Consider the following 13,871-nt stretch of genomic DNA (forward strand, 5'->3'; position numbering starts at 1 on the left):
TACTTCATTGGCTTTATAGGGTGTCTTCTGGTTGTGAAGGGTGCTCTATAAATTCCTTTACATTAGAGATTAAATAGGCCACTAGTGAGGTTTATGAACCAAAGAGATTGCAGGGGAGGAAACAACTCATGATTTTTGTAGCAAATCTCTTAATTTATATGATGGTGGGGTTGACAATGTGTGTAAGCTGCAAACGTTCACTTTTGGTGCAAGCAGCCTGCATTGCACCTGTTGGGGGAGCCAGGGCCAGGTTGGCCGGCCAGCCGGAAGCTCACCCTGACCTGGTTTGTTTCCGGTTCAGCTGGTGACAGCTCAGCTTGGCGACAGGCGGACATCTTGAAGCTTCAGTTGGCCTGTGGAGGAGGGAGTCGATCCGAAGGCCGGGGGCCCTCTGGACTAGCGACTGGACTCACTTCGACCGACTGAAAGTAGGTGGGGGGGGAGGGGGGGGGGGAGGGGTGAGTGACCTTGCCTTTTTATTTCAAAGATCTTCACGTCCGGGTGTTAAAATATGCGGGCGGGGGGAATTTCTCTTCTGAAGCGGAAGCGGCCCGGGGGCCGGAAGTTGGAAAGTTGGGATCAGATGGGCAACGGTGAGAGGGGGCGAAGAGCGAGAGTCGCTGCCGTCCACCCCCGGGGAGGAGGAGCTGGGTCTCCCGGGACGAGAGCTACCTGGCCGGGGCCTCCCGGACCCACACCTCCCACCCGGAGTCGGTGACCCTCTCAGTTTGACCGGAGCAGGTGGAGAAACTGTGACCCGCCCCTCCCCTCCTCCAGGCAGAGTTGACAAGCCGGACGCTTTGCAATGTAAAATCTAATCTCTTTATCATGTGTGCTCCCTTAAAAATAAACAGTTAATAGGGTTTAATCTGGCTCCTTCCCCCCCCCCCCCCCCCCCCCCTTCCTGATTTATTACTAAGGGCTCCCTGATTTTGATAAGTACCTACTTTGGAAATAAAACTTGCATTCCAGTAGCGCCTTGTCTCGTCTCAAAGTTATTTCTACAACGAATACCTTTGAAGTGCAATCACTGATATTTAGACAAACATCGAAGAGAGAGTTCATGGCTGAGTAACCGGGGTTGGAGGGGCCGGGTAACCTTGCTGATGGACAAGGTCCATTGTCTCTTCAACCTTGAAATTTAACAGAGATTCAGGCACAGAGAAAATTGAGTTATACACATACACAGCTCCGTTTGCCTTGGGCAGATAGTGACAGGAAAATTCTGGTCCGCTGACCCTACATCGATCGCTCTTTGTGTATTAGATTCAACTAGTGCCTGCAACATAACATTCCTAGTCTCTCTTAGTTTAGAATTGCTTTATTTTACTTTTTTAAAAAGCACAATCTAAAGTTTTAAAACATGCCCAGTTTTAAATGGTCTTTATTCTGCTGGGTGTGCAGTACTTCATCTCCTCCTTGGCAAAAGCACTGAAAATGGCTGTGTACCATTTTAATATATTTAATCTGTCTGTGGTGATTGAAAAGTAAAAGCTGTTCAAGTGGTATCTGTGCAATACAAAAAAAAAGTGCAGGACTATGGCGAAAGTACAGGCGTTTGGAACTAATTAGATAGCTCTTTCAATGACACAATAGGTTGAATATTTCTGAATGTGGTGTATGATTTTAATGTTGCAATATTTAATTACACAGAACTTTACTACACAGAAACAGACCGTTTGGTCCAATAGGTTTATGCAAGTGTTTGATCTATGCTTTCCACCTCGCACCCAGTGCATTGTTCGCACTTTTTATGGCTTTGTTGACCTGTGTTGCTACTTTTATTAATTTATTTGTACCCCTGCATCCTTTTGTGCCTCTACCTCATTTAGGCTGTTTTCCAATGAATATGGTTTATTTATCCCTCCTAGAATACATCACCTCTCACTTATATTGAAATTAATTTGTCATTTACACATCCACTCTTCAGGTTTGTTGAGGTTGTTTTGTATTTTGTCGCAACCTCCCTCAGTATTAGCTGTATCTTCCAATTTGGTGTCATCTGCAAGTTTTGGTATTACACTTCTGATTCCTGAATCAGTAGTCCCTGCACAAATCCCTGTGAAACAACACCTCCCACCTTTGTCAGTCTAAGTAACTACTTTTAACCCCTACTTTTTATTTTGTAGTCAGTTTGCTATCAATTCTGCTACTTCTCCTCTGAATTCACAGGTTCTGACTGTAGTCCTAAATCTACCTTAAAGGCCTTTTGAAAGTCTATCTATATTGCATCTGCTCAATTTCCTTTGTCTACTCTTTCTATTATTTTGAAGAATTCAATAAGGCCGACTCTTTATTATATTTTCTGTTTCTGGACATTTTTCTACTACACCTTTGAGTAAAGATTTCAATATCTTTCCTATTACCAATATTAAGTTAACTGCTCAATAGCTCTTTGGATTTGTTGTATCTCTCTTTTTGAATATAGACATAATATTGATTGTCTACTCCTACTTTGACACAGTTCCCTGTTCTATTGATATTATTTTTAACTCTACCGATGTATCCGAGTGCCTTTGCTATCTCTTCCTTGGCTTCTTTGCATACATGTGAATGCAATCCATCTTGACCCAAAATTTTACTTTCTGTAAATTTGATGAGTCTAGCAATAATCTTCCATTTATCTAAATTGCCTTTATCCTTTTCTGATTTCTTTTAACACCATATCCATCTGGTTAGTCTTCCTGGTAAAAACTGAGGAAAATAACTATTCACAACTTTTTCCAGGCTTTACCTTTGCTCTAATTTGCGCCAAGTCCCAGGCACCCATTGCCCCTGTGCTTGCTGACCTTACTTTGGCTCCTAGTCCAGCATGCCTCAATTTGAAAATTCTCATTCTTGAACTCAAATCCCTGTGTGGCCTTAGCTTTCCCTACTGCTAGCCTCCTCCAGCCCTCTGTAATCTCTGCACTCCTCCAATTCTGGCCTTTTATGTATCCTTGATTTTAGTTGCCCCACTATATGTGGCTGTGCCTTCAGTTTCCTAAGCCCTAAACTCTGAAAATCTGACTTAAACCCCTCTGCTTCTCTACCTCTCTATCCTCCTCTTAAGATGCAACTTAAAACCTATACAGATATCCGCTTGGGCAACTTTGGTATCCAATTTTGTTTGACACTCCTGAAGCACCTTGAGACATTTACAATGTTAAAGGTGGTATACAAATGCAAGTTGTTTTAAATTTATCTTCTGCATCCCTCTTTGCCTTATTTCCTAACCTCTTCATTCCCCTTTGTCATCTTTTTCTTTATGGTCTATAAACATTTTCTTTCATTTCAGTTTTTATTCATTGATGGGATCTAAGTTTTAGCTAGTTTCTTTGTGGGTGCTCATAAGGTATACTTCTCCTGAACACACTTGATCACCTTTTTTAAGTGTTTCTCATTGTCAATCTATCTCTGTTTCAGTAGTTTCATCCATGTAATTAGTTTTTTAACCCATCTATTTGCTTTTTGTCTGTCTTACATCTCTCTCGATCATTATCTGTAATAGTTTTCCTAGATGTTCCCCTACCCTTTTTCTCTGATCTCTTGTATGGTTCAGTTCCCACTTCTAGACCCCTCTCTTACTAACCTTCTTAGGTGCTGGGCAAGAAAGGACTCCTCTGTAAACTGTTTGGAAGCTTCTTTTCGTCACTGCTTCTTGCTGGTGGGGGTAGTTGAAATCTCCCATGATTATTATTTCATGTCTTTTACTAATTTCATAAATTTGCTTGCATAATTCTACTCTCCCCTTCCACCATTAGGGTGGTCTGCAATTTACTCCCAAAGCATAATCCATTTCCTTCTTATTCAATTTATCTCAATTTATAAGAATTCTGTTTCTTTGTTATAGTTTTTCTACTGCTCTGATGTTATCTCTGATTAGTAGAGCTACCTCACTACCCCTCTTCCTTCTCTATCCTTTCCTCCTACATTATATCCTGTAATATTTAACTGCCAATCTTGTTCTTTATGTGGCCATGTTCCTGTTATCCCTGGATCTGGTTCCTCTCCAAGAATTATTGCCTCCAATTCCCTCAGACACTGTGTACATTGCGGTATAGCCATTTTAGTTTATTTTTATGTGTTCTGCCCCTCTATTTATACTTATGTTCTATAAATGTGTTGGTTCCCAGAACGTTATGCCCTGTTATTCCTTCCCTTCATCTGACCCTTACTCTCAACACCTTTTCCTTTCCCTTTAATCTTCAGGTTACTATTATTTCTACCAGATTGCCTGCCGCCCCTATACTAATAGTTTTGGTTCTTCTCTATAACCTCATTTATCCACCATGACCGTGTATCATTCTGTCCCAGCTGTACCAATCCTCCCTGTCCCATCAAATGTAGTCCTGCCTTCCCACACCACTCTGAGCCATACAGTCTCCTTCCTGACCTATCTATCTTCCATCCCTATGTCAATTAGCATGTGGCCTGGGCAGTATTTTACCACCCATGCAATCCTTTTTAAAATTTAGTTCATAGCTCCTGTTATTTCCTCAGCAGGACTTCCTCTCTGCTCTTTCCTATATCATTTGTCCTGATATGGGTCACAACATCAGGATTTGCCCCCACCTCTTACTTACATTAAAAACAATGCTGTTTTATGAATATTGATGCACACAAGTAAAGTAAACAACATTGTGTAGATTTTTAAAGCTCAAAATTAAGTTACCAGAGTAAAGAATAAAGCATTTCATCATGATGATGTTTGCATATTTTTTGAAGGAATAGCTGCAAACTGCTAAAAGGCAGGCGAGTTGCAAAGCAAATTTCAGTACTGGGCCATTGTGCCTCAAAACTGATTAATCAGTAACTTTACTTTTCCTGTTTTTTTTCTTTTTAGGAAATTTGACCTAGGATCACCATGACGGATTCTAAGTACTTTACGACAACTAAAAAAGGTAGCAACATTTCTGTCTGTGTCTCTCTTCAATTGCAGCAAATATAAAATTGTTAAAGATTTGTGAACTGCTAGTAAACTAATATAGCTTTGTTTACTGTAATTTATGCAAAAATAAATATTTTTTTAAAAAAAAGAGCTGGTTTAACACTGGTTTCTATGGGATTATTGATGAGCCAGTCACAGTAACTTGTTCAGAATGTCCAGATTCCAGTTGATCCCTTTCCTCTTCTGTTTCTCTTTCCTGCACTGTGAAAGTTTGAAATTTGGAACTGTTGAGCAGTATAAAATGCTGCATGTGGTTGTGGTATTATGCAAATAGGCACAACAGGTCATTTATTGCACAGAAAGATACATTTCCTGTCCAATCCACATGTTGTACACTGACAGCTGAAATCAATTATTCATATGACCTCAGTCTGGAGTTGTACTCAAGCAAGAGTTTGGAATTGTGCGTCTTTTCACAGGTACCTATTTATGTAGTTTTGGCTTGCAGTCAAATACTATATAGACTTTGGTGTGTGTAACAGCATTCCTGGTTGAGCTTTTTTTTCCATTTGTAACTTAGCACAGTGTTCGACATACAAAATGCACTATGCCAAAGCTGGAGGAAAGGAATTTTCTCTCAATCATTTTTTAACATAACTATTTTTGTTTTTTTTAAAAATCACAAGGCAATAAGTTTAGCAAAAAGAGATACTTTGCACAGTGGCAAAAGTTATAAGTAAACTGTAGTAAGAATGCACAGCCTAAATGAGTAGTGAGAACCTCAGCAACCTGCCATGGTAGAGATCAATGAAAGCTTCAGTGGAAAATTTGAGTTAGTATTTCATTTGGACCAGAATGTCCATAATCTCGAGTTAACCTAAGACTTCTGTTGTAATAGGGCTAAATTGAGGCAGAAGGCTTCCAGCTGCCTACAAGCTCTATGATCTCTGGCAAATTAAGATGTGTTCAGTTCTTCTGGTTTTATTTTTTTACCACAGTCTTAATGTATCAATTAACATATTAAAATGAGATGAACTCTATCTAGGTAAGGTCTGTGAAAATGTATTGCTTACAACAATGTGTATTGAATTATAACTAAATTTTTTCAAGAAAACTTAACAATTTTTCATTTTATAAAATTATTTTAATGTTAATTATTTTGCCTGTCTTACATAAAGAAAGCTTTCTTTTATATAGCACTTCTCTTGTCCTCAGGACCTACACCAGGTGCTTTACAGCGGATAAAGTACTTTTTTGAAGTGTAATTGCTATTGTAATGTCAGAAATGCAGCAACCAATTTAGGCATGAGAGGCCCCACAAGCAGCAATGAGATATTGACTTGATAATCTGATTTTCAATGATGTTTGAGGGATAGTTAATGGCCGAGATACCGGGCAGATCTTCCGTGCTCTTTTTTGAAGTAGTGCCAAGTGATCTTTTTTGTGAAAGGGCTCAGTTTAATAATGGAATCATAGAAATTTGGCTCATCATATTTGTGCCAGCCAAGAAAGAGCTGGCCAATCTAATCCCAATTTCCAGTTCTTAGTCTGTAGTCTTCAAGTGCATATTCACATACTTTTTCAATGCATTGAAGTTCTGCCTCTACCACCCCATAAGGCAGTGAGTTCCAGACCCACACTACCCTCCGGGTGCAAAGATTTCTCCTTAACTCCTCTCTACTAATTACCTTAAATCTGTGGCCCCCGGTTATTGATCTCTCTGCAAAGGCAAATTCTTATCCACTCTACCTAGGCCCCTCATAATTTTATGTGCCTCAATTAAATCTACTCCCAGTCTCGCCCATTGCAAAGAAAGCAATCCCAGCCTATCCAATCTTTCCTTATAGCTAAAATGTTGCAGTCCTGGCAACATCCTTGTGAATCTACCCTCTTGTGCGATCACATCCTTCCAGTAGTGTGACCAGAAGTGTACGCAGTTTTATTTGAACGACGGTGCCTCTGATAGAGCAGCCCTCCCTCAGTATTACACAATGTGGCAGCCTCGACTTAGTGCTCAAGTCTCTCAACTTTCTGACTTGACATGTGCTTCTAAATAATTTACTATATATAAATAATAAAATGTTGTATTTTTAATAGATTGGCAGTAGCCTTTCCCCCGCCCCTTTATCCAGCAGTAATGCTAGAATGTATCTAAAGTTTCAAGCAGGCTGCTGTGTCACTTGTTCATTATATGGTGAATAAAGATAAGGTTACTACATGCCTATTCCTCCTTGTTTGTGCTACCTTTTATATTATAACTATTTTAATCAGCTACACTTACTAAAACAACGGAACCGTATAGTGCCTGCTCCCCCAATGATTTGGTATTTTCTTAGAAACTGGAATGAGCAGAATTTGACAAATGCACTTTTGACATGAGCTCCATTGCAGTGGCAATGTTTCCTAATGTAGTTAAACTAGGCAAAAGTGGACACCTTCACTATAGTTTTGTAGGATATTAGAGCACTTACATGAGATTACAATGTGAAACTTGATCTTAACATTATAATTAGATTGGTAACATTTAAGTTCATGATGGTTAAATTTGTTTGCAAATTCCAGTTCTGTCGGTGCTTACTTTTCCAAGTTTCAGATTTGTCTATTGTTGGTTGGTTACAAGGTTGTAGTGACATTGAAAGAGTGTCCTTTGGCTGTATTTACGTTTTATCTCAAGACACAGGTAGATTCAAGGGATGTAGTGCTTGTATTGTAGTAGATGTCAATCTATCCATACAGGAGCCAAGGACAAAGTAGGTTATGACCTTTCTGTTATGGATATCTGTGAGTAGGACAAGTTAAAAGATATGCTCTGGTTTCAAACTTGTGCTGTGTTTTTGATGACAACTTTGGTCATAGTCTTATTTTGTAAACAGTCAGGGATCACTGGAATTGAATTACTTCTGGGTTCAGTGCAGGAAAGACCTCATTGTGCAAGTGGGATAAAGAAGTATTAGTACCCTCAGCACTACATCCCAAATTAAGGAGAAGGGATGGTTGCTGGGGAAAGATGGAATTTTTTTTTTAAGAAAACAGATTTTTAGAGAGTAGTCACTCACTGTCTCTTTTTTGGTTTAGTGTACTACATTTTATTTGGATGGTTGAAATTCCATTGGGCTTTGTATGTGAAAATTATAAAATCTAATACCATAACAAAAAGTCATTCCAAAAGAATTGTGCTGCAGTTCTTCCCACCACCACCAACACCACCACCACCGCCCCGGTAAATTTGCAACAAATGAAGTAATTATCTTTAGCTTTCATCACTGATTCTACCCCCATCCTTAGCCATTGTCCCAAGATGACAAGATGAACCAGACTAATCATAATCTATCACCTTTGATTCTGAGGTACATTTGGATCCCATTTACTCTTCATTACAAAGACTACCTACTTCCATCTCCATAGTATTTTACCACTCTGCCTGTTTTCAACTGCAGCTCTTATCCTTCCATGTTTCACCTCCGGACTCAACCGTTCCAATGCTCTCCTTGTTGATTTCCCATCCTTCAAACTCCATAAATTTCAGTTCATCCAACACTCCACTACTTAGATAAAAACAAAAAAACTGCGGAATGGGATGGAGTCCTTACAGGAAGCGGGGTGTGAGGAGCTATCTCGACTACAGCTCCTCACACCCCGCTTCCTGTAAGGACTCCATCCCATTTTCTCAGTTCCTTCGCCTCCGTCGCATCTGTTCCGATGATGCTACATTCAAAAACAGTTCCTCTGACATGTCCTCCTTCTTCCTTAACCGAGGTTCTCCACCCACGGTCGTTGACAGGGCCCTCAACCGTGTCCGGCCCGTGTCCCGCGCATCCGCCCTCACGCCTTCTCCTCCCTCCCAGAAACATGATAGGGTCCCCTTTGTCCTCACTTATCACCTCACCAGCCTCCACATTCAAAGGATCATCCTGCGCCATTTCTGCCAACTCCAGCATGATGCCACCACCAAACACATCTTCCCTTCACCCCCCCTTATCGGCATTCCATAGGGATCGCTCCCTCCGGGACACCCTGGTCCACTCCTCCATCACCCCCTACTCCTCAACCCCCTCCTATGGCATCACCCCATGCCCTCGCAAAAGATGCAACACCTGCCCCTTCATTTCCTCTCTCCTCACCGTCCAAGGACCCAAACACTCCTTTCAAGTGAAGCAGCATTTCACTTGCATTTCCCCCAACTTAGTCTATTGCATTCGTTGCTCCCAATGTGGTCTCCTCTACATTGGAGAGACCAAACGTAAACTGGGCGACCGCTTTGCAGAACACCTTCGGTCTGTCCGCAAGAATGACCCAAACCTCCCTGTCGCTTGCCATTTTAACACTCCACCCTGCTCTCTTGCCCACATGTCTGTCCTTGGCTTGTTGCATTGTTCCAGTGAAGCCCAACGTAAACTGGAGGAACAACACCTCATCTTCCGACTAGGGACTTTACAGCCTTCCGGACTGAATATTGAATTCAACAACTTTAGGTCGTGAGCTCCCTCCCCCATCCCCACCCCCTTTCTGTTTCCCCCTTCCTTTTTTTTCCAATAAATTATAAAGATTTTCCTTTTCCCACCTATTTCCATTATATAAAAAAAAAAACCCCACTAGAGCTATACCTTGAGTACCCTACCATCCATTCTTAATTAGCACATTCGTTTAGATAATATCACCAACTTTAACTTTAACACCTATGTGTTCTATTGTACTATTGTTGTTGACATCTTTTGATGATCTGCTTCTATCACTGCTTGTTTGTCCCTACAACCACACCACCCCCCCACCTCTCTCTCTCTCCGCCCCCCACACACACACCTTAAACCAGCTTATATTTCAACTCTTTCTTGGACTCGAACTCCACTACTTATATTTTTTTTACCAAGTCCAACTGACCCACCGCCTTTGTTCTTGTTGACCAACACTGGCTCCTAATCCCCCAACATCTCAAGTTCCTTAAATCCTTCCTTGGACCTGGTTCTCCTTATCTCTGTAACTTTCTCTTACTCCACTGCCCCAACCCCCACTCCCTCCACCTTTTCTCTTTTCATTGTAACAGTCAAAGCAGTGTTGGTACTAAAATTGATGCAGCTGCAAGTGCAGGGCTTCCTCTTTATGATGTATTGATTTTTTCACAAAACTTAAAATCTGGATTGTGTTGAGTAATGGGAAGACAAAACCTTGGCCATTGGAAATGGAGGAAAATGAATCACCATCATGATAGTCACAGGCAATGTTCCTGCTAAGCTGTGGGGATGGGTGGCCTTGCAGCAGCCTGAAAGGTACTGTGCAGGCCTTGTTTTATTATGAATAACACATGTGTGTAGCCATGCAAAGGAAAATTTAAAGGACTGAAAACAAAAAGGTGCACGGAACAGCTAAATTTTGAAAGGGAACGTGGCCAGAGATAGACATTTTAATGAATTGTAATAAAGAATAATTGGTTGTTTTCTGAGATTGAGAAGACAAAATAATTCCAATTGGCTTGCGGTAACACTTTGAATGTTTGCTTGCTTCCAGTCAAACTTAAAAGATGTTGGAAGTCATTAAATATGTATAACTTGCTAAGATGCACTGGTGAATTGCTGGTATTGGAATTGTAAAATATATATTTCTGGAAAACAAGTAGTTGCAAAGCATCATTTCACTATGGTTATAGTAAAATCTTCAGTTAAGATAAATTTATGCCATGATTTTTTTTAATGAACTCTAGGAGAAATATTTGAGCTCAAAGCGGAGCTCAACAGTGACAAGAAGGAAAAGAAGAAAGAAGCAGTGAAGAAAGTGATTGCTTCAATGACTGTTGGGAAAGATGTCAGGTATTTTATAAATTTTGGCAATTCAGTATTATAAGATTGGATGAGGGAAAGTTGCGGTAAGTTCTCATTGAGATTGTGCTAACTCGGCAATGCTTTTCAAGCAGGGCTTAACTGAATTTTCTGCGTATATGAAGCATTCAGGTCTTGATTTTGTATTTCTTAGTATCAAGTTTTGCAAAAGTCCACTGATACAGCCTTTATGGTGGAGTGATGAAAGATTATGCATTTCCTTTAAAACTAGATATGCTGCAAATTTTAAAAAGTGTTTAATTGTATTTTCATTTTGTTTGTGCACAAGCAATAGTTATGTGAACACATACTGGTCCAAAACAAGTGGAGACTATAGTCTCTTCATAATGTGCATCTATTAAACCTAATTGCTGTTGCATACAATAAATTTGATGTAATTACTTCTGTTTCAGAATATTGGTGGAATTTTTTAGTTATCTTAGTTAATATGAGATTCGTATTACTGTTGAAGAGCCCGGTAGATTTATACCTAGACAGGAAAGGTTGTAATGTACTGTCAAAACAGTTATTTAAGGAAGTGACAAGGTTTTGAGCTAAGAATGAGGGAGTTGGAGTTAGAGGGCAGGAAAATAAAAATAACCAGGAGCAGCCATTAGAGGGAGAAATAGATAGTTATGTAGAAAACAATTATTAAAAAGGGTACGAATGAAAGGATGAAATCAAGTAGGCTAGTTATGAATAAGGAAAAGACTACAGGATTCCTTTGTCAAACAGTATTCTATGCTACAATATGTAAAGCCAAGGATCCCATATGCTTTTTGATAGCTTTCTCAACTCATCCTGCAGCCTTGAACTACTTGCTTATGCATATCTCCAGATCAATCTCTCCCTGCACCGCCAGAAAAATTCTCTCTCCTCGATCTTCCTACCAAAATGTATCAATTTACAATTCTGAGTGAAATTTCACCTATTGTGTACCTGCCCATTTCACCAGTCCTTATGCCCTCCTGAAGCCTGTTGCTAGCCTCCTTGTTGTTTACTATATTTTTGAGATGCGCTTCATACCCATACTTTTAAATTATGCCTTGTATACCCAAGTCCAGGGTGGGTCCAACTGCTCTTTTTGATATATATTTAATAACTTGGACTTGGATACACAAGGCATAATTTTAAAGCATGTATATGACACGAATCTCAGAAATATGAATTGATACACTTTGGTAGGAAGAATGAGGAGAGATGATATAACTAAGTGGGACAACTTTTAAGGAGGTGTAGATAGAGATCTGGGGATATGCATAAGCAAATAGTTGAAGGTAGCAGGGCAAGTTGATAAAGCTGTTTTTAAAAAAAAGCAACAGTTCATTACTACCCTCAGCTTACTGTTCCTTAACCACATATCCCCTTAACTACATACTGTATAGTCAATACCCCTTTAATCCCATAAGCTTCAATTTTGCTAACCAATCTGTTATGTGGTACATTATCAAACGCTTTTTGAAAGTCCATATGCACAACTCATGCCACAATACCCTCATCAACCCTCTCTGGTATTTCATTAAAGAACTCAATCAAGTTATGCAAACATGATTTATCTTTAACAAATACATACTGCCATTGTTTATTAAATTATATTTTTCTATTTTATCCTGTATTATTTGTCTCTAGATGTTTTCCTAACACTGATATTGGACTGATTGACAGGTTTATCCCTTCTCCCTTTTGGGAGCAGTGGAGGCTGGGGGCCAGTAGCTTCAAGGCTGGGGAGTGACAGGAGCCATGGGGCAGTAACTGGAACTGGGGAATGGGGCTAGCTGGGGGACAGTAACCAGGGCTGGGGAGCGGCATGAGCTAGGGGTAAGTAACCAAAACGGGGAGCAGTGAGGACCAGGAACCAAGGCCAGGGAGCAACGAGAGCCTGTTGCCCGTATCTCGGGCCAGGGTGTATGGAGAACCAGGATAGTGACCACGGCTGGGGAGCTGGGGGTAGTAACCGAGGCTGGGCAATAGGGAGAGCTGAGATTAGTAACCGAGGAGAGGAAGCCGGGGTAGTAACCGAGGCTGGAGAGCTGGGGGTAATAACCGAGGCTGGGGAATAGGGAGAGCCAGGGTTAGTAACCGAGGCCACGGAGCAGGGAGAGCTAGGGGCTAGTAACTGCAGTGCACGCACCAGGCTCCACCCTACAAACCAAATCACTGACCAATCAGAAAATACTGACAGATAAAAACTTATAGGTTAGGAGGAGCACAAGTCAAGGGGTGTTGGACTGATGCTGTATATTGAACAGTTAAAGCCATACCTTGAGTGCCAAATTCAGTTCTGAAGTACAAGGGAAGCTGCCTAGCCCTGTATGCAGCTCAGACATACCACAGGCTGATTCAGACCGAGTTGTGTCGAAGATCTAAAAAAACTGAACTGTTTGTCCTTGAAAGGTGACTGAGCAACCTTAGATGTTTGTAAGATATTAAATGACGTAGAAAAATCAAATCTCGGTAGTTTTTCAGGTTAATGCAGAATGAGCAGACATGGAAATAAGTAGTACAGGTAAAAGGCAATCTCAGGACATCTCAGGAAGCACTTTTTCTCATGAAGAGTAGCTAATACCTGGAATGGTCTTATAGCACGGTATTGAAGGCAAAGCTGTGGAATCATTGAAAGGCAGTTGACTGCTGTATTTGGGCAGGTTCTTCTATTCCTATACAAGAATGAGCTTATCTGTCTTTGGCTTTTGAAATAATTATCAACAACTGTTCAGTGATAATCTAGTGGATAATTCGATTAATTGGGGAAAATAAAACTAGTTGTTTGAACGTAGCAATGTAACCAATACTGCAAAGTGAGATTTTTGTTTAAAACTTGAGCTATCAGTTCATTTATATTAGGTAGTTTTGAATTTATAGTGTAGATTATATTGTAATGGCAATGTTGATTGCTAATGTTGTAGATGTTTTTATTAGAATTAGTATGAATGCTGAACACTAAGTATAAATTAAGCTCTTTTGAATCCATTGTGCAAAATTTGTTAGAGGTCCTGATCCCACATACCAGAAAATTTACGAATAATTGTTCATAAGTTTGCAAGTTGGTTCCTTTAGAGTTTGTGACAAGTAGCTTTACTGTATATAAATACGAACTTTAAAAAAAAGTTAGAATTAACCCTTGTCTTCATAAGATCTATAACTATGCAAAATTTGCACTTTCATACAGGTCTTTATGTCCTAAAACTATG

The 13,871-nt window shown here is 40.2% G+C and overlaps 1 protein-coding gene across 3 annotated transcripts in view; it reads left to right on the top strand.

Moving 5' to 3' along the window:
- Positions 1-284: 284 nt before the first annotated feature.
- LOC121285554 (AP-1 complex subunit beta-1) overlaps positions 285-13,871 on the top strand; it is a 73,182-nt gene continuing 59,595 nt past the window's right edge. For 2 of the 3 annotated variants that reach the window (XM_041202084.1, XM_041202086.1), the window contains exons 1-3: positions 285-428; positions 4,826-4,883; positions 10,566-10,671. In XM_041202084.1, coding sequence (XP_041058018.1) covers positions 4,847-4,883; positions 10,566-10,671 — 143 coding nt within the window. In that variant the 5' untranslated portion in view covers positions 285-428; positions 4,826-4,846. Of the gene's footprint in view, positions 429-605; positions 808-4,825; positions 4,884-10,565; positions 10,672-13,871 lie in introns of those variants that run through there. The other variant, XM_041202085.1, reaches the window with a different exon arrangement.

Source organism: Carcharodon carcharias, chromosome 13 (assembly GCF_017639515.1).
Source record: "Carcharodon carcharias isolate sCarCar2 chromosome 13, sCarCar2.pri, whole genome shotgun sequence".
NCBI classification, from domain to species: domain Eukaryota; kingdom Metazoa; phylum Chordata; class Chondrichthyes; order Lamniformes; family Lamnidae; genus Carcharodon; species Carcharodon carcharias.